General features: G+C 47.3%; 2 protein-coding genes across 2 annotated transcripts; both read right to left on the reverse strand.

Moving 5' to 3' along the window:
- Positions 1–517: 517 nt before the first annotated feature.
- On the reverse strand, positions 518–15,001 carry marchf2 (membrane-associated ring finger (C3HC4) 2). Its single transcript, XM_088621680.1, has 5 exons — positions 14,769–15,001; positions 11,003–11,259; positions 10,466–10,661; positions 8,910–9,119; positions 518–8,018 (listed from the first exon to the last, which is right to left on the reverse strand). Exons 2-5 carry the CDS (start codon positions 11,176–11,178, stop codon positions 7,860–7,862), a joined length of 741 nt encoding a protein of 246 aa, XP_088477806.1. The 5' UTR covers positions 11,179–11,259; positions 14,769–15,001; the 3' UTR covers positions 518–7,859.
- Positions 15,002–16,510: 1,509 nt separating this feature from the next.
- LOC148639180 (ras-related protein Rab-11B) lies at positions 16,511–24,692 on the reverse strand. The gene is made up of 5 exons (XM_088621683.1): positions 24,511–24,692; positions 20,758–20,953; positions 19,611–19,804; positions 19,242–19,322; positions 16,511–18,891 (listed from the first exon to the last, which is right to left on the reverse strand). Exons 1-5 carry the CDS (start codon positions 24,548–24,550, stop codon positions 18,746–18,748), a joined length of 657 nt encoding a protein of 218 aa, XP_088477809.1. The 5' UTR covers positions 24,551–24,692; the 3' UTR covers positions 16,511–18,745.
- Positions 24,693–24,706: the final 14 nt, after the last annotated feature.

Genomic DNA, 24,706 nt, shown 5'->3' on the forward strand with positions numbered 1-24,706 from the left:
CCCTGTCACAGGGTAGTTTTACACCCCCACAGTGCAAACGTGCACCTCCAGGGGAAACCCAACCACACTGAATTGTCCTGCGACACACTGATCAGTCTTCTGCCACACTGCATCATGGGGCTAGCGTGCACCTGGAGAATCGGGCTCGAACCCCAGCTGGGGACCAGCAGCGCACTACGGCAGCCTTTACTGCTTTTGCAAAGAGAGGGGAACGGAAAACGCATTTCAATGCATGTGATGCGCAATCAAGATCTTTAAAACGGCAGCACTGGAAAAGCTTTACTCTGTAGCCATGGTACCATCAGTTCACGAATGAGCGACCGGTAGCTGTTCAGAGCTTATAAAAACCACAGGGTCCTCGAGCCTGGTCTACACACGCTGTTTGGGTACACTGATGAAGACAATTAGGGAAGAGCACAAAGAGGAAGAGGAAGTCTGGAGTTTGAGTGTAGGGGTGGGTGAATTGTTAACAAACGCATATAATAGGAATAAAAAATAAAGGAAAAATGTACAACAGTTTAAGGGGACATTTAAGTGACTTTATTAAATACCATTCCCATCACAGCCCCCTCCCCAGACCAACCAACCCCACACACGTCAGGTAAGGTCATGGCCGTACTGTCTCTTGGGCACGCTGGCACGCGCCCATGGCTAGGTTTAGTCCCACAGGAGTCCGTGGTGGCTGATCATCGCGAACTCTTGTCTTCCACCACAACCATGCATCTAGGAATGAGCGGCTTGCTGTGAGTGCACAAGGCCTGGCAGCAACAGGGACAGAAAAAAGCCAGGCAGGAGGGGAGCGACAGGCTTTTGCATACGATGGCTAATACAGGAGACAGGCCTTTTTTTTTTTTGGGAGGTTCCTGTTCAGTTCAGGCTGCGTCACAGCTGTCAGTGTTACTGCTCATTAGATGCGTCACCTGCAGGTGACACAGTGCACCTCCGCTGCTGAGCAAAGGGCAGCCTTCTCTGCGTGACAAACATGCAAGCTCCCCCAACAAGCCCCCTGCTCAGTGCACAATAAATTAAGAGCACAGCCTTCCAGAGAACAAGACGCACCTTTTACGATGCCATGAATTTCTAAGAATTCCCACTTTAAATACAATCTGCTTCTTCAAAGCCTGTGGGGAAAGCAGCAAAAGCAAACCCTCATTTCCCTCTCCTCCACGGAAAGCCACACAATGTTGCAATAAACACAGATGCTGCATATGTATTTTACGTGGATCGTGAGATACCCATTTTTGTGACCCGTTGTTCCTAAACCCTTTTAACAATAGTAATTAATTCGGACAAGTTTAAGGTTTTTTTGCAGCTCTTTAGAAAGTTGCGGACGACACTGGGATCCGAGACCCACCATTCTCCAATTTTTTGGAGTGATGCGTTGCTCAGGAATGCCGGACAACCAGCGGTCATTTTTACCAAGACAAGGAAATAACCACTGAACAACAGGATCCTGCCGGAAAAGAACTGCGCTGGAGCTCACGAGAGGAAGAGGGAATTTCCTATATGGAATGCTTCATTAGCTAGTTTTATCTCCCCAGTGTGTGATCTTTCTGCCCGGTTTTCACTAGACCTCCTCTACATTTACTAAGAGTGTTGCAGACACAACATTCATTCTCTTCTACCGCACATCGATAACACAGCCAAGTATGTCGCAGTCTTTCCTCTGCGATTTCCAATGTGCCTGGCCTCTGTGAGCCGAACTGCTTAGAATCACACAGTTAAAACCACGAGATCTGTGAACCCCCCACCCCCCAAAAAAAAGAAATTCCATAAAAATGATGTCATTTATTCCTTTTACAACAACAGAAAAACAACTTTGCATCAGTCAAGGATTGGGAAGCTTGGTTTGCACGTTACACACTTCACATTAACGCGTGACAGAACGACCTTCTAAAATCCACTATGCACTTCCATTGAAAAATCAAAGACTAATAAAAGATTTAGAAAAGGAATCCCTTGTAAGGTTTGGATTATGAATTTAACAAGCATCTGGACTTTTTTTTAAGTCTTAATAAAAGTGCCATAGGTATAAGAACATTAAAAAAAAACATGCACAATTCTTTGGAAATAAATACCTATCCTAACTAATATAGCCTCTCGTAATACTGAAGATTAGAGTCTGCTCACCTGGAGTCTGAACCACTACAATCTCTGTCAGCCACAGGGACAGAGGTGAAAGTTATTGGCAACAGGCCCTGTGCAGTGCATTAGCACAAATGCAAGTAAACACTTTGGTTTATACCTGAAAGCACAAGCTTACAATACAGATGGATGACCCTGTACTTCACACACTTAGGGTGCTTAAAATCTCCACAGGAAGCAACAGGGATTTAGGCACCTAAGTGCTCTGATACATAGCCAGGAGAATGTATTTCAATTGACTTGCCTAGTCTGCTTATATCTTGGACACACTTAAGCACATAAAATATTTTTTTCTTTCTAAAGCATTATCTTAGTGTTTTGTTTTTTAAATAAAATAATATTATAGGCATTCATTGTTTTAATAACAAATGCACGAGAAGCTACAGCCTACTTTGCAGTTTTGGCTACACATCAATGTGAAATCAGGTTATTAAGCACAACCCATATCATTATATCGGTTATGGGTTCGAGGACAGAATAGTATTGAATACTGTACTGTATATAGTGTACAATATATAGTATTGATATATTAAAGGAAAAATCTGACTGACACTCTCCAAGGTACTGAGTGTGCGTCATCAGCAGACAACCAGAAATAATTTAGGGTTTGTTCCTCAACAGTCTGTATTCTACACCCGTCATCGTTCAGCAACAACAACAAAAAAGAAAGAAACACACCCTAAGCAAGGAAAGATAAACAAAATTTGCAGAAAGCAAGATGACAATGCCTTTTAGTCGAGTATTTTCTATGAGTGCTCTCAAAATATTTGCAGGAAATATTCTGACGCACGCATCTGTCCATCTTCAGCAGGTTTACCCAATATCAACGAGCAGTTTACCATGTAATACCACTCCACAAGCCCCAGGATGTCTATCCTGACAGGATACAGCCCTGCTCTGCCAAACGCCAGGTGCCACTACAGATGCCCATCACAGCTTCATCAGCGCCAGGGGACTGATGACCAAGACATTGGTAGTTCCTCTCAGGTGTGGTTTTGCACCCTAGTAAATGAATCTTTGAGTCAACATCTCTGCTTTCTAATTTGTACAACAGGTGGATTTACCAAATGCCTTTTTCCTATTCAAACTGTACTGCCTATATTTTTTTTACAGTCAAGTGATATTTTTTTAAACTAACTGACATCCGAGACCTGAAACTACTGTTCTGGAGCCAATAAAACTCCAGACCTATGGCTCAGGCACCAGCAAGAAGGATTCTCTCTCCCCAGGGCACTGTGTCTATGCCAACCCTGCAAGCATCGGTGCTATCCCTGGCAAAAACTGCTGGCACAGACAAAGGGCAGCAGCTTTCTGGTGATCACGGGGCATCCCTAAATATGCATGCACACAGGCCAACCTTTCAGACATTATCAATCAATCTCCTATTTGCGGCCGAGCACATCACAGATTTGTATAGGAGTGGATGGTATTGCACAGACACCGCTGACCAGGTGGGTGGAGAGAGAAAGAAAGCACAAACTCCCTGTAGAAATCAACAATCACTGGGGGTTCCAGGCCCGATGGTTGCCCTGTGTCTAGGTAATGGATTTGTGTGGCACCGATTGCAGTGGATTGTGCAGAATCTCTGCAAGGGATCATGTGTGTGTCATCGGGGTTATCTCAAGGAAGCAGCTGAGCCTTCCTGCGTCTGCCATCCTGGATCCAGGTTCGAATGTCACAGGCAGCCAGGACAAGCATGCCCGGCATCAGATCCCAGTGCCAGGACCTGGGCAAAAATACTGTGCCAGGACACAGTACGGTACGGCAATACTACCATAATAGTTTCTGCTACTGAAACTATTTGGAAAAAAAAAAGTTTTTCCTCTGTGAAACTACATTAGAGTGAAATTAAAAACAAAGAAAACAATTAGGGAGGAATAGTTATAATTCCTCCTATTGCTACTCCCCATCTGCTGAAATTAAAAGGTAGTTTCTTTTAAAAACTTGACTCTGGAGGTTATTTCGTGCTTTTGACCTATTTACACGCATAAAATCCAACATGTTTGTGGAGACACATATCACCCAAAGTCACGGACAATTATCTGTACACTGGAATTGAGGGGGAATACACAGTAAGTGCTAAAAAGGAATGCCAGAATTTGAGTCTCTCTGCATCCAGTTCTAATTGCACTGGACCACAGTAATTGGGATGCACTGCTAATATTCTTTTGATTGAACTGAATTCAATATAATCTAACTGTCCACGCTGACTTAGATCAATGCACCGCTGTGTCTGCATTATGCAACAAAATTACTCAGGCAGACAGATCTGACCGTGGAGACTCAAAGACAAACAGGACCCCTGTGCAGCCTTGTGGAGTTTGAATATCTGTATAAGAGGCAACGGGATCACAAACAAAGAGCCCAGAAAGTGTAACAACAGAGCCCTATCAAAACACAAACAAACTGCTTTCAAAACCATTTCTTCCATCCCAGTGAAAGTTGTCACAAACTTAACTTGTTTACCGTCAAGATGAACAGCGGTTTTCACACAGATTAACACCCCCCTCTATTATTATTAGAATTAATTAATAGAATGAAGGGTCAGCAGATTGCTCATTTTGCATAGCTGATACAGGGAGATGGACAGTATTCTCCATGATGGCAGTAAGATCTGTGTGCATGAGAAGACAATAACGGAGGGATTTACTTGCACTAGTAACTGGTTTACACATCCAATAAACTCCAAGGACTTATCCTTCAGAAAATGGGATAATAATGTTTTATAAAATTAACACCCCCACCAGTAGTAATACTAGTAGAACAGAATGCTGGTATTATTGAACAAATTCCAATGGGAAAGACTTATAGAGCCCCCCCACACACAAAGCCTATATTTTTTATTTACAGTGCGTACAAGGATTCAGGAATTTCAAATTAAAGTGCTAGATGAATCACTTGTTTTGAACGGAGGAAACATTAATGCTTTCATTATGTGAAACCCTTCCATGCAGGTGAAGTTTGAGAGTTTGAAGCCTGTTTTACAAATTGCATGTTGCTTCCCATCATCTCTGTATTGGCTAAGGGAGTCAGTAGCCACAGAACACCTCAAACAAAACTGATGACGAAAAGACAAGATGTGCAACTGCTCAGCTCAAAACAGACCGGATGGGGATGAGTCTTGATTTAGAAAACAAAAAAACATAAATTCCGTTAAGGTTCAGTTTACCCACAGAAATACTCCGACAGGATGAGCTCGCAATTTCACAGAGAAAGCAGAAACAACAGCACACTGAAATCTGGCATTCTCCCGCTTATTGTAGAAAGACTAAAAAGCAGACCTGATAACTGTCTCAGACTGAAAGGCCAGTTTACTTGTCTCTCCAAGGTACGCGAGTTTTGAACCCTGCAATGTGAAGGAGCTTCTTGCTCATGTTTGGCCACTGCCCATGTTTTGATGCACCTCTAGAAAATACGTCAAAGTATACAGCAGAATCCTGTTATAAGCCCTCGATTTCAGGAACCTGGGCGAAACTCTGCGTCGATGAAAACGAATCACGAGCCAGCGTTTCAGGGCTCACTTTTCACCCCTTCAAAATAAAACAAAAAAAAACCAGCGAGAAATATTAGCAGAGCCAAATGCTTTCTTCGACAGTACTCCAGCAGCACCAAAAGCACATTCCAGCACTCTGGCGAGTACAGCAGAGTGTGGCTGACTGCTCAGGAGTTTGGCTATAGGTTCTTTGCAGATACATACATACCTAGCCCACAACATGACATCTATAGCCTACAACAATTCCATCCCTGTTGGGTTAACTGCCTGCTTAGATTCTGCAAAGCTGGAACGCCACAGAGACGCACTTGTTTCTGACACTTCTTGTCAAACAGCAATTCCACCTTTTGAATTCTTCATGCATGACTGCCCCTGGCTGTTAATCACATGCCCAAGTCACGCCGGGCATTTGTGCTGAACTTAAACATCAACAGGGTTCACTGATTATTCAGTTTATGCAGTGCAGGACGGACACACAGGGGTTGCCCAAGCAATGCCAAACTTCAATGGCACCTTTGCCACCCACAGTACCAATATTAACAATGGGCCAGCTGCCCACCACCAGCGTATTTCTGTCCGGCGGAAAACAATTCTAATTGAAATGGATGTCATTAGATTTAGAAAGGTATACATAAATATATAGATATCCAGGCCTATATTTAATATTTGTCATCTAGACGCTTACAAAAGCTTTTATAGTTTTGTCCCACATTTCGAACTCAAAGCCTGTGGCAGACCCGGTTACAAACGAATGAAATTAACAAGCTTACATTTCCCGCGCTTGTATTATGGCCGAGCAGCATGGCAACGAGAGCGTTGCTGCCACATTGCGCTGGGACCCTGGGTCCGATTCCAGGCCTGCGGCACTGTCTGTGTGGAGTTTGCGTGTTCTCCCCGTGTATGTATGGGTGTTCTCTGGGAGCCCCGGTTTCCTCCTTCAGTCCAAAGACATGTTGGTAGGTTAATTGGCTTCTGGGAAAACTTGCCCTGGTGTGAGTGTATGTATGTATGTTTATATGCGCCCTGTGAGGGACTGGTGTCCCTCCCAGGCTGTACCCTGCCTTGTGCTCATTGCTTGCTGGAATAGGCTCTGGCTCCCCAGCAACCCTGTACTGGCTAAACGGAATAGAAATTGATGGATGGATGGCTGGTATGGCCATCGTGACAATACGCCAGAACCGCTAGAAAATGGTAGCACCTCCGTGTTAAGAGCGAGTAAGAAACTCCACCTTCAAGGCCTCTCCATCTTGCCCCCTGGCTCTGTGCGTCTTCATGGTGGAGACAGGCTGCCTTCCTTCCAGCTCTCCTTTGTTTTCCGGTAAGTCACGGGTAAGATGCCGTCGTTGGCCATTTGTTTCTTATCTTTTTTTTTCCATTCTTCGTTTCATTTTTTCCTCCAATCCCCACCGACCAAAAATAAAAGTAACAAAAGAACCCCCCCCCCAAAATAAAATGCTTTCTGTGCATGCATGCAAAAACTGCGTGATGCGTGTGTCCCATTGCACACCGTAAGAAGGACACAGAAGGTCCCCAAGTGTCTTTTTTATTGCACACTGTCACTCCTGCTTTCAGAGGAGGGTAGGGGGTGGGGGCAGAACTCTTTTTTTATCCCGCAAAAATCCTTGGCTAATCTGTCTCCTCATTGTTGTTCTCCCCACCCGGTTGGTTCTGCAAAACAACAGCAGAGATCATCTTCAGCTGTTCCGAATCAAGCGACGTGGCGGATAAGCTTCTGTTCGGCTTTGGGTACAGCAGGTTCCACACTTTCGTACTGTTCCAAGACTGCCGAAACCACTGTCCACGGCTGGCCGGCCCGATGGAAAGAAGCCTCTCAGAAACACATCCTGCCTCGTTTGACGATAGCTTCGTGGATAATGAAGAGCTGCTCCTTTCTTCTGATGCAAGTAACACAGCCCCTCATAGCTCAATCACGAGCTGGCCTGGGCTCTCAGACATGACTGTTCCATATCCTTGAGACCCACAAGGAGGCTCAGCACTGCAGTCCAGCTCCTTTGGATATTTGCTGGATTTGTTTCTAAAGGCAATGACAGGGTAATAACAGTAAAGGGATTTGTAAAACGACTTAAAAGAGGTGGGAAGGTTTGGTACTTGAACGCATCCAGAATCTTTTCATTGTTCAAGACTCGGTGACAGTGGAGATGTCCCCTTCCCCCAAAATAAAAACCAAAATTCCCCCTTAAACCCTCCCCTTTCACGTAACTCATACAATGGTCTCGTCGGCCGTTTTCTTCATCAGCTTCGTGGAGAGCAAGGAATGCTGGGTAGAGTGCACGCCCTTGGCATCGGGAATCAGCAGGCGGACTTTCTGATTGGTTCTCCTCCACTCCGAGTAGAGCTGGCAGTGGTAACGGAATGAAACCTTGGGGAAGAGAGATTCAGACAGAGAGGAACATCACCCTCTGGCCCTGTCAAAATTTTCAAAACATATTCAAAACTATATATATATAAAAAAAAACATTTGCACTCCTCATGCCCTCACTTTATAATAAAGACACTCTAAAAAAAGTAGAGTCGACTTGCAATTTAACGTGGGGGATAGGGATTTTGAGTAGCACGTAAAGCCAAATGTGAATATAGTCAGATTTTACCCTCCACTCACAGCGCTTTACAGGTCATGGGGATCCCCTCCACCACCACTAGTGTGTACCCCCACCTGGACGATGCACCAGTCCGCTCCCCACACACTGGCTCTCAGTGGGGAGGAGAGCAGAGTGATGAAGCCAGTTCAGAGATGGGGATTATTAGGAGGCCATGATTGGTAAAGGCCAGGGGGGACATTTGCCCAGGACCCCAGAGTAACACCCCTATACTGTTCAGTGCCCCCGCTTCATACATAGGTAGGTAGGTCCCCTTTTCAGGCCATAAAGGCCCATGGGGAATGGGGGGGCAAGATCCACCATTTTTCTTGACCATCCGACACTGGAGGTGGAGGTGATGCGTCATAGGCTTGCAATGAACGTTCTGTTGCCTTGTTCTGAATTGCAGAACAAAGTGCTGCATATCCCTGGAAACGGAATCTATTTTGTGATGTAAATTGGAGGTTTTGCACGATACTGTGCGCATTTTACTTTCATTGACAAGTGTATGAAACGCGCTCATCGACGCCGATTCTTTCTCACTGAAATAAGAAAACTGAGCCGCAGTTCCCCTGTCAGTGCGCGAGCAGAAGAAAGGCCGCCTCGCGCCGCTGGTGGCGGTGGCAGCGAGGTAGGGAGCGTGGGCGCGCGCGGGCGGGCGGGCGGGCGGTTACCAGGGTCCAGAGGACGTAGATGGTGAAGAGCGCGATGGTGAGGGCGATGAGGCCCACGGCCTCCAGCCGGCTGTTGAAGTGCAGGTGGTCCTGGGCGCCCCGCAGACACAGCCAGCCCGAGATCGCGGCCAGCGGGGTGATGAAGAGGAAGCACACCATGTCGCAGAAGAGCGTGCGCTTCTCGTTGCGGGGCCCCGGGTCCCGCAGCCACTGCGGGGGCAGAGAGAGGGAGAGCGGTCGGCGGGCCCGGTCCTGCTCGGCCCCCGTGAGGAGGAACAGGCCCCAGTGAGCGCTCAGGGCCGAGACCCCCCCCCCCAGGGCACCCAGGAATGGCTGGTTTTAAGGTTCCTGCTCTTACAACCAGGCAGGGCTCCTGCACACAGCGAGGCTGCGAGCTGGCCTTTGTCCTGGGTCAGCGTATAGCCGTTTCCCCCGGAGTCTCCAGATGAGACAGTAAAGGACACTGGCCATGTGGGAGAGGACAGTTCACAAACGCCACTCCCGGCAGCTCCTGTCGCCCCAGTTAAACTCGTTTTGTTAAATAACCTGGAAAACAGGACGTTTTCAGCAGATCTGATCCGACCGGGGATTTAACGGACCCCAGTGGCATTCGGGCTCCGCTGTGCCCCGCAGGGACAGCTGAGGTGCTGGGAGACGCAGCGCCACCCGCAGGCACCAGTGTGATGTGGAGGTGCGGGTGTGGAAATTTTAACACTTCCACTGAGTTTCCTACAGGGCTCCAGAACACTCGAATACCATGGGCGACGCTTGACCTTTCAATAAAGCAAGCAAGGATCACTTTAAAAGTACATATACATCCATTTTCCAATCCACTTTTTGTAGTACATGGTTGGGGGGGAGCCAGAGCCTAATCTGCCAAGTGCCGGGCAAAAGGCAGGGTACACCCTGGATGGGACACCAGTCCATCACGGGGCACACACAGACACACACACACCCACACCAGGGCTGGTTAAACTACCACTATGTCTCTGGACTGTGGACCAAAGCACCCAGAAAAAACCAATGCAAACCAGGGAAGAGCATGCAAACTCCACACAGACAGCACTCCAGCTCCGGAACTGAACCCGGGGCCCAGGCGCTGCAAGGCAGCAATGCTCACCACTGGGTTTCACATGCATATACGCAAAAAGTCAACTTATTTACATTAAAAAGGACATGCACACACAGGTTTGCACTATGATACAAGCCCCACATGACAATGAATCATAACGGATACGTCTCAGTTTATCTTATCTTGAAGAATTATTGCCTCCTCATAAAACATTTTTCTTCGTGAACCGTTTCACCTACTGGAGAGCTCAAGGAGCTGTCATACCGCAGCACGCTTTTTGCGGTCAAGAGGATTACTGGAAAGGGACAAGGGTATGATTCCATACAGGTATGGAGTCACAGCAAACATCTTTTTCGGGGACAAAAAAAAAAATGTTTTCACAGCTTGGACAGGCCGGCAAAGGAAGAGGCGTCCTGCCGAGCCCCACAGAAGAGAAACGGGAAAAAAAAACGAGCCCCCCCTGCAGGACGAGGCGGGGGGGTACCTCTGTCAGGGGCCTCGGGCGGCGCTCCACGGTGAACTCGGTGTGGCACAGCTCGCAGTAGCTGGTGTTGGAGGAGGAGAGCCACTTCTCCAGGCAGCTCTTGTGGACGGTGCCCAGGGTGCCCGTGCAGTCGCAGGGGGAGAGCAGACCCTCGCCGCTGCCCCCCTCGTGGCAGATGCGGCAGATGGGCCCGTCGCTACGGAAACACGGCAGAGCACCCAGTCAGGCCGGCCACCCAGAATGCACGGCGGGTCCCAAACCCCCCAAACAGGTCGGATAACGACTTCACGACTGTCGCAAACTCCCGAGCCAATCGGTTGCCCCTTTTTCTGGGGGCGGAGTCTCACTGAAGACCTGGAAAGAGGAGCTTTTGAGATCGTTTCATGAGCACTTTCCGGCTTGACGGAGTAAACGATTCGGAGGGACGACCCCTCCCAGCTTAGGAGGGTCTGTTCCTGTCCCCGGGACAAACACCCTGCCGGCTCCAGGACGGGCTAAGAGGAAAGAAGGCAGGACTCGGCCGGAGAGCGGACTGACCTCTGCGCCCCCAGAGCCTTGATCACAGTGGACAGAAGGCGGCCATCCTTCGCGGTGACCTGGGTGATGTACTGCGCCCGCTGGATGTCCGACTCCTCCACCGTCTTGGAGAGGGCGGCGTTGCCCGCGCAGTCGCACAGCGACCCCGGCAGGTGGCAGCACTCCCCCGTTGTCATGGCGACGCCCGGGCGCGGCAAAGGTGGGGCCAAGTCAGCTCCCTCTAGACACCGAACCCAGAGGTCAGGCGTGACCTAGGACTGGACACACCGCCAGGCCGTTAGCACCCGCGCGAGGAGGCCGGGACCCGACGTCGCTGCCGCTTGCAGATGAAACCATCCACAGAGAGAATTTACAGTCGTTAGCTTTTCAGGACCCTCGTGCATTTTTCTCCTGAACCTGAAATCCCCACCGCCAGGAACACGATCGCAGCTTGTGACGCCGGGCACATCGCCCAGCACACCCACACCAGCTTCTTAGGAAAAAAAACAACAAAAACTTCTGAGTCATTAATGATAGTTACGAAGGAACACTTGGATCACAAATATGTATACGAACTGCCAGGCATTTTTTAACACAAAAGGCCGAGCCGGTATAACAAAAGCAATGGATTTAACAATACCACAGCTCCACTTTTACATGCAACTCTCCCCACGCCACAGAAGGTGGTTATGCGGATTTGTATGGGTTTCTTTTCCTCCAAAACTAAAGTAAGAGACATGATTGCGTTACAACTGTCAAGTAAAAGAAGTGGTAAACAGGATCACCCGAGCCATGCAGTTGAGTCCGGGGTATAAATATAGGCAGGCAAACAATAAGAGACCGTTGGGCCCCCTCTCTTGTTTAGTTCAACCCTGGTTTTTATCTCATTTTGAGAGCTCTATCGGTGTCCGAGCAGACACAGCAGGACTATCAGGAAGTCTGCGTGCTTGTGCAGTAAAACAGAAACAAATGACTGAGCTGCTCTGAGATCTCACAAGAAGACACCGGGCTTATCTGTGCTGATTAGCGTTTCAATCTTTATTTCATTCCATGAGGCCAGGAGACATAGTCAGCCTTCTCAGCGTCGAACAAAACCATAAGCAGTTCGAGAAATAAAAACTGTCTGAGTTGGTTTTCACAAACTCTGGGGGGGGGGGAGTGGAGGAAGTGGGGGGTGTAATTGACTATCCCTTCCCTGAAATTCTGCCAAAACCAATTCTTCACTGTAGCTGCAGGAGAGACAGGAAGAGGAAAGAGGGGATTCTACTTTGCTCAATGGAAAAAAAAACACACACAGACCAGAGCCTTTTCTGGATCCAGGTCCAACCATTTTCTGACTGCCTTATCCAGCTCAGGAGCCTGAGGTAGCCAGAGCCTATCCCAGCAAGCAGCGGGTGCAAGGCAGGATACACCCTGGACAGGACGCCAGCCCATCGCAGGACACACACAGACACAGACACATCCAATTGTCCCAGAAGCCAATTAACCTACCAGCTTGAATTCTGACTGTGGGAGGAAACCCACACAAACAAGGGGAGAACATGCAAGCTCCATACAAATGGAGCATTATAGGAGCATAAAGGCACGTACGTCCAGGTTCAGAGAGAGTTTCTTCCCACAAGCTGTCAGATTACTGAACTACACCGCAGTATGTCCAAAATTCAGCAGCCAGAATCCTGACCAGGTCTAGTGCAAGTGTTCACATTACTTCTATCCTGGAGTCCTTGCACTGGCTTCCGGTCAAATTCCGCATAGACTTTAAAATCCTCATGCTCACCTATAAGGCTTTACATGGCTTGGCACCTCAATACCTGTCTGAACTTTTATCGCCCTACTCCCCACCTCGCAACCTCCGCTCTTCAAATTCTGCCCTCCTTACTGTCCCCCAAGCCCGTCTACATTGTATGGGCGACAGGGCCTTCTCCTGTTATGCCCCCAAGCTCTGGAACTCTTTGCCCAAGGATATTAGAGAGTCACCTTCTCTAAACTCCTTCAAATCCAGACTCAAAACCTTCTTCTTCAGAAAAGCCTTTACTTAACTGGTTCCACTCTTCACCCCTCTGCTCTTCTTAATACCACCTTCCACGGTCTCCTCTATTGTTATTGTTGTAATTATAATTGTGTCCTATCTTGTGAAATCTTCTTATTTATTGTTGTAGTCTTCTTATTTATTGTTATTGTCATCCTGTAAAGCGCTTTGAGAAGCCACCTTTAAAGGCGCTATATAAAATAAAGTTTATTATTATTATTATTATTATTATTATTATTATTATTATTATTATTACCACTGGCTCACACTGATGTGTTTTCTTCTAAGATGTATGTTAATTTAACTTCTTGTTGCTGCTGCTGCTGGTCTGTGTTCGTTTTTGGTGTTCCCTTAATGTGTTCTCTGTATTGGAGCAGACATGCAAATACACATTTCATTGCACTTGTGCGTATGACAATAAACTTAACTGAACTGAAATGGAGTTACTTCAAACATGTTGGAACACAGCTGGAACTCACTGCGAGAGTGTCTGAGAGCCCCATCACTCCCACCAGCGTCAGTTCAGAATAAACTGATCATCCACCGAGAGCCGTCTACCCAGAAACAGACTGCTCAAGTTGAGGAGAGAACACACGCTCGGTATGTTGAAGTAGAATATTTTTTTAAAAACCGATTTGCGTAGCGTAGGACACAGGGAGGAGTGACATGGGTAGACAAGAGGCTACACCAGTAAGCAGATCAATTAAAGACATCAGCTAGTGTCAGTTCACTTGAAACAAAAACCAGAAGACAAAGCAGTCACCCAGGACCAGTATTCAGAGCCACAGCTGTAGAGAATGGGACATTCCTGCAGATAAACTAGCTTATTTTCATACGGGGATGCTCCTTATTTGGGAGTTGTAATGATTTCCACCTTTCAAAGAAAGGGGCCAGCAAGTCTTTGGAAATTAGGAGAGAACTGGATCACAGAACAGATCCGAACCCAGAACCCAGAACAGAAATGAACCCAGGACCCAAGAACAGCGCTAACGCCACACATCGACCCCACATCAGTAAAGGAAACAAAACCTCCCGTGCCGAAAACAGGAGCCAACGCAAAAACCCCTCACGATTTAAGGCGCTTTGTGGTGGAAGAACATGTGATTGATACCAACCCACTGCTTCGGCATTTTCTGCTCCCGACTATTCAGCAGAGCGGCGAACTCCAGTGTTAATCAAATATTATCCCGCCGATGGCGTCTCTTGTTGCTTTGCTTTGCACGTTTCTGTATTGCAAAAACCCCACGTATAGCGCAGAGTCGCGCAATATTTCATTGTTTCACTACAGTGAAGCCGAATGGAGCAAACGGTAGCAGAAACAGCTGTAACAGTGCCTGCCTCACGCCAACACAGAGACACATTACAGAGCCCATGGCGGCCTGTTTGAACACCACAGGCGTCTCTGCCCCAGACACGACTCGTCCCGGTCCACCTCATTCGGGGGGTGACATCGGTTCAACGCAGTGCTACTTAAAGGTCAGAGTGGACGTGAATGTGCGTCCAGGCACCAGAGTCAGCTCGATGGTTGTGACGGGACGCTGTCACCCCCTACAGCCCACCCACCCCGAAATCGTCCCCACGGGCCGTGTGGTTCAGTATTGATGTTGGCAATGCTGGCTCAGCCTTTTCAGCTGTTTCGGGGAAACATTTTAGCGCAGGGCTGGCGTGCGTGACCCTGCGCCGATCTTAACAGGCACACATATCTGTCGCTACGCGAATCATATGCTCCAGGAAACACATCTAAAATTGATAGCTCACCGCTTTTCCCCCTTTTCATCTTTCGCCGACGTCATCTACCGCGATATCAAAGGCAGGGGCACACGACATGAGTCTTTCGAAATCCACTGGTGGCTGGAAATTGAGTAACTCTCGCCGTTCCGCCTGCCTTGACGCTTTTATTCTTCTTATCGTTTCAGACGACAACAGCCTTCTCCTGCCGTTTGCAACCATCAAGCGGCCTACGCTGTTGCCGCAATTTACCACCCTTCACACAGAGGGTGGACAGCACATTGTTCGTAACCGCGTTGGAGAATCCCAGTATTTGGCGTATCCGACGGAGTCCCCCTGCGAGCGGTCTATGACGGAGTAGCCAATCAGTAATCAAGAAATCGAAATTGACGTTACCCTTGACCAATCAAATGGCAGTAGGCGAAACCTTTGTCCCGAGCAAACGGGAACACTGAGCCGATTTTCCGTCTTCATACTAGGCATTAAAATGTCCATTTGGTAAGATTGTTGCCATCTGTTTAAAAGACAGTGTGGCCGTGCTATTAACTTGCTAAACTGCGCCTCCGGAGGACGAGCGCCGATTTAAAATATGTGCCGGTATGCTTTTGTCAACAAAGTTAATTTGTTAATAGCTTGCACGGAAAAAGGGAAAATACGACTCTTTACTGTGATTAACGGGAAGTGTAATTAACACTTCATTTTAAGCCACATCCTCAAATGCAAGGAGGGACGGGAAACTAATTTTTGCCCAGTGGACACACGGCAAGCTGGTTTTGGAAGAAAAAGGTGTCCAGCCCAAGCGAAATTTGAGCACTGCATATTTAAGACACAACGAAAGGTTATTTCGAGCTCGGCTACGCTGGTATGAATGCAGAAGGTCTCTGTACGTCTCTGACACGGTAAACATCATCACCGTGGAATACCCGTATGTCATCATCTGGCTGTGCATCTTTGGAGCAGGATGCACATTTAAGATAAATCTGGATTACTGTGCAACAGAGCAGGCTGCATGGTGGCACAGTGGTTTCTACCTGGCAGTGCTGGGGCCCAGGATGGCACCCCAACTCCAGAACTGAACCCATAATTCCAGCCTTGGGGTGCCATCTTCATGAAGTTTGTATATTCTCCCTATGTCCACATGGGGTTCCTCCCACAGTCCGAGGACATGAGGTTCATGGGATTCTGGGGAAACTGACCCCGGTATGAGTGTGCCCCGTGATGGGCTGGTGTCCTGTCCAGGGTGAACCCCAGCTTGTCTGGAAGGCTCCAGCTTCCCTGTAACCCTGGACTGGAAAGAGCAGTTAGAAAACAGATGGATAGAATCCTGAACCTAAACACGTGGTGGAAGCACTTCTTAAAATACTGTGGGAACCACTGGGAGGTAAAGTTCACTTTATTGGCCCTATACAATTTCTTCTATTACAAATTTGTCTATTCGCATACCCCAACTTGCTCTCCATGAGACACACAGACAGGGAGAGAAGCTGGGGGTCAGAGTGCAGGGTCAGCCATTTATACGACGCCCCTGGAGCAGCTGGGGTTAAGGGCCTTGCTCAGGGGCCCAACAGAGTAGGATTCCTCTGCCGGCCGTGGGATATGAACCAGCAACCTTCCAGCCACAGGTGCAGATCCTGAGCCACAGAGCCACCACAGGACTGAGGACTGAGGAGGTGATGCAGGACTAGAGGGTTTTCACACAGCTGAATAATAACGTAATGACGTTAAATGTGCATGCAAGTAGAGGGAGTAAATAAACACACCGACACAGTATCTTTACTTAGGTTTGGCAACATATTTATGCACCATACATATTATCCATGCAGAAATTAAGTGACGCATATATATTTACATAGTGGATTGCACTTAACAGAAATACATAAACAACTGCAGATAAAGGGAGTGAATGAAATCTAGCAAACATAAAAACTGTCATGACTCACTTTCCAGTGTTATAGATGAGAATTTCAAATCTAGATCTTCAAATGCACTTCAGACTTCATTTAGTATCGCGATACCATTAAGCACTAGGTCGAAGATGCCAGGTATAAATACAAGGAACGTGATTGATTGAAAAGAAAATTCATTAAAAAATTGTGGTGGTGCTCAACTAAACTGTTCATTACGATATGCTGTAAATACAAGATTTGAATCCACAGACACTCAGTTTAGACTTGCGTTCTAAATGGTTTAATGTTTTAACTACTTTAACACCCCAAAAAGCGTAGAATGTCTGAAGAAGTCAGTTTGTGTTGCATATGAACATAGCTTCTCCTATCACATTACATTTTCAGGTCTTCTTTTATGTTCTATTTAAAAAAACTGTTTTAAATAAAAACACTTGTGGCTTTTTCTAAGGCAACACCAAGACCATGGAAGCCTGGAACAGTGGTTGCAATGCCACTAGTCGTCACTTTGGGAAAACATGACAAAAGTCAGACCCTCAAGGACAAGAGAAACAATGCCATTTGTTTACAAAGCTGTAAATAGTCAGAAGATTTGAGGTTATATACATGATGGGTATTGCTTCTATATTAAATCTCTAACATGTCTAAGATTATACTTTACAAGGAATAAAGTAAGAGCACTGACATGCAAAAACTGAAAGGGTCAACCAGTCACCCCCATTGTCCACTGATCAAAGGCCATCGATAGGAAGATACAGTCTATCGCTGTGAGCCGTTGTAAATGCAAGCGTTACAGAGCGTGAAATTTTGCATTGTCCGATGCAAAGCCACAGGGCTTCAGAGAGGATTAAGTCATTATGTAAACATCTGGGTTGTCACATGGAGCAAATTGTTTTTAGTGTATTTTGTCTACTTGTTTCTTGAGCAGAAAATCAGCTGTAACCAAGACAGACAATGCTAGTAGACAAGATAGTTAAGAAGATGATATGAAACGTCCTGGTATTACCAGGTTTAATGAGCCAAAAGGGGGAGTATAACTGAAGGCTGCTGTAAGGCCTTTTCTTCTCACTTCGAAGGAACGTTTTATGGTATTTTATGAAATGCAATTAAAACACCTTTCAAGTGACAAGAAAGGCAACCAGAGTTGACTAACCATCAGCAGGATTCAATCCAGGTAATTTTGCAACCAATGAAGCTTAAGCCAACCCAGATATCTTGCCATTAGGTTCACCATCTCTGTTCTCCAATACAGAACAGAACTTGCAAAAAGCTCCTCTTCACAAAAGCTGCTTTTTAAAATACATTTCGTACGATACCAAATGCATTGCTGCGGTATATAATTAACTTTATTGACTTTATTACGAAGTTTGATTGGCGAAACAATCCGCCATACAGTGCAGGAGAAAACATTTAAAAAGCACATTCACAAATTCTCAGGAGCACTGGTGAAGACTGCTAGACTTGAGGACAGTGTACTTAAATGTCATGATCACACCCAGTATTACCAGTGCACCACTGGCAAACAGTACATAACTGTACTGCTCTGGTAACTTGGTCCTCACAATTAAGGCTGCCAGTAAAGCTAAACTCCTGCCTCCTTTCTGGTGCCGTCACAACCTTATTACATGATCCACTTGAAAGCATCTTTTGAAAGACCTTTGTACAGGTAAATTTATGGAAAGATTCCATTGAGATTCCTGCTACACTTGCTCATTTCATGCCCTGCTTGGAACAGGGAACCCGAGGAACTGACTTCAAGAGAGGCAGCACCTGACAAGACTGATCCCTCACCATCCCTTCACCAGGAGTGGGTCACGTGATCAGTGCAGAATTTCCCTGGACTGAATAATCTTGTTACAGTAAAAGGGGGAAATTCAGAGGCTCGAGGAATAATGGGGAGGGGAGAAAAAAGGAAAGTGAAAAATAAGGAAAAGACGACAAAAAGGAATGTTAGCATTAAAGTTACAGCTTTGAGAGATGAAGGAGATCCACGGAAATCACAGGGAATACGGGACAGCAGCTGCACGACACTCGGGGGCCAAAAGCGGAGACGAAGGCTGGAGAAAGTGGGATGGGGAGGGGGGGTCCCGCAGAGATCGGAGGTCACAGGTTCTGGCAGCACTGCAGTTTGCTGGGTCTCTGCCCGTCAGTGGTGGGGGGCACACTGATGTCCACCACATTGTTGCCTGGAGACTCGTCATGTGCCGACCGGTCAGCGATCTGCTTCTGTGATACAATCCGGTAAATCTCTGCGGGGGAGAAAGGGGAACAGTCACTAGAAAGGAGAATTATACTCCTCCAGGCCAGCACACAGTTCTTCCACCTGGACATCAACAATTCAGAAATCCTGGGAGAGACGGACACTACTGGACAGGTCAAGTGTGATTCCCTAAAACATTTGTGTCAAGACCAGGAAAAGCTCTTGAAGACTGAATGACTAACAGACGATCCAGCACACGCTCCACCTCAAACTCAATATTTATGAGTTCTAAACATGAAACAGACTACAGCTCCTGAATTCATGCAGTTCCTCCCCGAATGTGCTGTAAGAGAACAGCAGACAGCGAGCATGCTGCTTCTTTTACGGGACAGCTCTCACCTGTGAGGATGTTTTTGAAAGCCTCTTCTACGTTGGTCGAGTCCAAGGCAGATGTTTCAATAAATGATAAGTTATTCTTCTCTGTGGACAAGAAAAGGACAGAAGCCATTAAGTCTTTGAGAGACGGGGAAGTAAAATGCAGGATTGCCCTGCAGCACTGCGAAGAGCCCCCCGCCAATCAATTCATCTTCAGAAGAGAGGCGCCACCATGCGGCCTGGCCTCGTTCAGGAGCTCATGAGTTCTGAGAACCGACACTCCGGGGTCATTCGCCACTCGCACCTTCCACACAGAGCTCAGGACAGACACCCTGCCTCCAGTCTGTCCCAGGATCCCTCCCATAGCTCCCAGTGTGCCAGGGACGTGCCTACCTGCGAACGCTCGAGCTTCGTCAGTGGGCACTGCCCTCAGGTGGCGCAGGTCGCTCTTGTTGCCCACCAGCATGATGACGATGTTGTTGTCCGCATGGTCCCGCAGCTCCTTCAGCCAGCGCTCCACGTTCTCGTAGGTCAGGTGCTTGGCGATGTCGTACACCAGCAGGGCCCCCACGGCCCCTCGGTAGTACCTGGAACACAGAGGGCAGGTCAGAGGTCAGAGGACCAGCACTCGAGGACCCTCCCCAGGCCCAGCGCGGGGGGCTCCTGAAGCTCAGGTGCGTCAGACAAAACATCACGTCTCCGGTCACACTCGCACCCAAATACCACAGCACAGGCCCGCCCCGATTTCTGAACGTAACTCACTGCATGAAAAGTGCTCATAAAAGTGAACCTTTGTAAATCAAAAACTCCTATTGGCAAATTTGATTGATTCCCAAAGTTTCAGAAACATCACAATCATTTTCAAACTTATTTTTATGTAGCACAAAAGCATCACAGAGACATTACAGGTATAACAGTATCACTTGTTGTTCATTACTCACCATTAAAGCCAAGTTAATCTAACACTTTCAAGATGTGAAATGATGTTTACAGAAATTATGCTCAGGACATTATAAACAGGTTTGCATTTCATAAAATGGGTCCAATATAAATTTGCACAGAATCAGCAGTGAAAATTCACAAATCGGTTGCTCATAAACTGATTGATATCTGTATTATTTGGGAAATATACTGTAACTCTAAGTTCTTTGAAAACTCCAACAAATGAAACCCCTGAATGAGAAAAACACTTCCCAGCTTTATCATTTTCCGTGGAAGTTAAAAACCAGGATGAACATTCACTTGGAATTCCTGGTAGGTCCTGGATCACATACCTCGCATTCCTGAGATCCCACAGTCTTGAACTAAGGCCTCAGGGTGGAAAGGACCCTACAGCAGCCTGATGTTTCCATCACTAAGGAACACACTACACAACGATGACGTCCCCAGTCCAATACGACAACAAGCCCGTCGCCAACTTCTCCGCCAGTCTCCTCAAAGCCCACAGGGAGCCGCACCGCGGAGCTGCTCCAGAAGTGGCTCCCGCAGGAAGCCGTGGCTGTCTGACCCCCCTCCCCCCACCCCCAGGCCCCACACTCACGCGGAGGTGATGGCCCGGTAGCGCTCCTGCCCGGCGGTGTCCCAGATCTGGGCCTTTATCGTCTTGCCGTCCACCTGGATGCTGCGGGTGGCGAACTCCACGCCGATGGTGCTCTTGCTCTCCAGGTTGAACTCGTTGCGGGTGAAGCGGGACAGCAGGTTGCTCTTGCCCACGCCGGAGTCGCCGATCAGCACCACTGCCGCCAACACAGACACGGTCAGAGGCCACCCTGGTGCACCCTGCTTCACGCAGCTCCCAGGAGCTCCCTGTCTACTGCTCGATTGGCTCGATTAGTTAAACCGATCAGGCTCCTGGAGATCAATTAAATACCTCAATTTCTTCTTCTTTGGCTTTTATAATCTCTTTTCTGTTCTCCCTTCATTTACGTCAACTATTTTTTTTATCACAGAAAAAAAATTAATACATTAATTCATAAAACAGTCAGTGAGAGACTCAAATACTTAGCTTTAAAAAAAAAAACAGAACTTTCACGTGTAAGTAAATCTACAATAAAAATGTTCTCACCTGCTAACATTTCAAAACAGAACACTGATCCTTTTAACACGAGCAGAAGGAAGTGGTTCACTACTTAAGCAAATAGCAAAACATTATATTCAGGGTTAAATGCACATTAGGCAAAAAATACTTGGATAAATCCCACACTTTTATTGTTGTTATTTTCGAAGGGTGATTGAAATTTTAATTCAGTATTGATTTATTTTTGTTATAGCCAGATGATTTGTAATAAGCACTTGAATAGCGGACATCTCCACTCGGGGGTATGAACCCCATGACTGCAGAAGGCAGAGGAAGCAGAAGTGCAAGCAGACTGCTACAGCTCACTCATCTTTTGAGACATCACAGCCCCATACTGGAAGACAGGTGCACCCCCCCACCAGCAGGGGTCACTGCGACGCTGAGAGCACCCTGGCGGACTAACCAGCACTCCACCAAGCACACAGCACCCCGTCCCTTAGAGAATCTCCACCAGTCAACTGGTGACATGACCCAGCCTCGAACCCATGATCACAGAACTCAACCTGAACTTGAACCACCGGGTAGGTCTTGAGGTTCCATGAACAGAAACCGCAGTAAGCGCTCAGTTCAACCACAATAAAATAGAAGTCAAAGAATACACAAAAACATCTCCACCAAAAATTAAAAATGGTATTTTTACCTTTAAAATAAAGTATTTACAAATAATAAATCAGGATGGCCCGCTCTGCAACGCTACTGAATACACTCGCCGCACGATTCGCTGAAAATTCCCTTCTTTCCAAATGGGAAATTTGGAGAAAGAAAATCAGAGACACCCTCCACTTCTGCTTTTAGCCATTAGTCATTAAAAAAAAAAAATCACTGACATTGTGACTGAAAGTCCCTTCGGAAATGATCTCAGCCTGTTTGGCAGATTTTGGTTTACAGAAGAAGTCTGTCAGTCCAAGGCCAAGAAAACACTTGGACTAGTACTGTTATGCTCTGAAACTCAGGACGCAGTGAGCTTTACTCGCTTAGTCAAAACAGCTGAGCCAGCACAGTCCACGAGTTGTTATTCCAATGCCATCTCACACCTCTCTCCCCCTCATCTTCCCAGCGTTCGGTTTGTATCGGCTCTCGACACAGCCCTCTCTCTCCTCTTTAAAAACCCAATTTGTTCTTTTCAGGAGATTACCAGCTGTCGAGAAGACCTGAAGCCCACTGCTTAAAGGCAGCAAAGAAATTAGTATGTATTTGGGTTAGCAGGAGATTTACTGAACCATGAACTCCCCCCCATGCTTCTATCAAATCTTAAAAGTTCAATCAAACGATGGGTTGTCAGATCGGTTCACTCTGTGGTATCATTCAACAGGAGAAGCACGACTCCTTCACCGTTAATACATTTAAATGTGTTGACACTGCTAGAGGAAAGTGATTATTTTTTTTTAGATGTCACAGATTATTCACAATTTCGACTCATGACAGAGACTCCTGTTAGTCTACATTTCTAAAGAGCAGGTTGCACGAAAGGGGAAGCCAAGAGGGTAAAAGTCTTGCAAAGGCAGGAGAGACCTGACCTTTGAGCTCCACTCAGCATTTTTACTGCCGTCTCAACATGCTTACAGCATTTTTATTTATTTTTTTAAATTCCAATATCACTCCCCCACTACCACCACGGCAACAGCATAACATAAGACCTTTTTTTATATTAAAACAGCAGATACCAACTTCAGGGTTAAAAGGGAGAAATAACTGCAGCTCAATTATATTTCCCCTATTCTGTTTCTCGCTCTGAATGGGTTGTTGCCGCAAAGAAAAACAGGATGTTCTTTTCAGGCTGTGTGTAAAAGGCACCGATTTAAAAGGCTTCCCACAAGGCACAATGCTCCTATCTGAAATCTCCAAGCATGCTCTCTGAAAAGCAAAGGTGCCTTGAATCTCCTCACCAGCCCTGAAGTTTCTACGCTACAGCAGACGGAAAAGCACACTGACGGCGTCAGGTTGGTTGTTTTTTGATGGGGTCCTGTAACACGACACGCCAGGAGACCGCAAGGGGAATTAAAACCTTCAGATCGGTGGCTCCGAAAACGGACGCAGACTGCAGGAGGCGATGGTTTGCGCGAAACCAGGTCCCCAAATCGGCGCTGCTACCTCCAGCGACTGAGACACCTGCGCAAAACGCCGAGTCCGCGGGCAATTCAAAAACCGTTTAATTCTACAGACTGGAGCAGATGTGTGAGATTGCGCTTAAAAACGGTATTTCCGAGCCACCGACGACACCCTCCCCGCTTCTCCACTGTAAACTTCGTTCCAAGATCCTTGTATAAACAGCAACGATCTCCTATCGTCCATTTATATTTGTCCTGAAACTAAAGTGATAGCAACATGCAAGGGGGTAAAATGCACGTTCATCAAAAATTCAAAAGCAAAGGATGAAATAAAAACACACGCACAAGTTTGCCTCTAACACTCATATGTGATCTTTAAAACCCAAACTTCATTCTGAACATTTAATTCATTTATTTTTATTGGGGGGGGACGGACGGACATACGCAAGGTAACGGCTATGTCTTCTGCCCTGCAGGTATATTTGAGGGAACTTCTGTGTTTCCCCGACGCATCTGCACCAATCCTTTCGGACCAAAATAAAAAAAAATTAAATTAAACCACAGACGGCCGACTGGGTTTCAAGGCTGTTTCAACACTTGAGAACCTCTTGCTGGCGCCGAGAGCGCCGCTGTTGTGAAAAGGGTGCGCCGGGCTCGGCTTAATCATCATGCCCGGCTCCAGAGAAGAAAAACACCCGGCGACATCTCTCGGCTTTCTGAACGCAAACCGTGCCCTACACGACCAAACCCGCACCTCACAGCAAACGCTCACGGCGCCGTCCACCAGATGCACAAAGCACGTCGCCCTTTTTTGTTTGTTTCTTGTAACAGACTCCTTCAAGGCACATGACCGTCTCCGGGGTCGTTCATGCCGCTAAAAAGCGGAATTACGGCGTGCCCGCCGCCTCCCCAGCCACGTCGTGTCCGACAGGACGGCACAGGCCGGGAAGGAACGAGCCGGCCAGGCGCTCCCCCCCTCCCCGGGCCCCGGGCGCAGATTCCCGGCTGGGCGTTCGGGGCAAACCCGAGGCTTCGAGGGCCGCGGCGGGGGAGGCTGGTACAGTGCGGCTGCAATGGTCGACCGACTCCGCTTCCTCCTCGGAACCAGCCCCCCGGGTCCCCGCACAGAAACACAGTCCTTACCCCCCCACGGACGACACGCACTTACCCTTAAATAAATAATCGTACTCGTCGTCTCGGGTTCCCATGGTGTTGTGCTTTGTATTTCTCGCTGATCGTTTTTAACACGGTTTCTCTCTCTCTTTTTTTTTTTAAATTATGCTCTTCCTTTCCTCCACCGCCGCCACCACGGACAGAGACGCTCGCCCCAACCGGCAGGAAACCGAACGGCTCCCAGCGCTGAC

This window comes from Lepisosteus platostomus, chromosome 27, assembly GCF_059453375.1.
Source record: "Lepisosteus platostomus isolate fLepPlt1 chromosome 27, fLepPlt1.hap1, whole genome shotgun sequence".
Taxonomy (NCBI): Eukaryota; Metazoa; Chordata; class Actinopteri; order Semionotiformes; family Lepisosteidae; genus Lepisosteus; species Lepisosteus platostomus.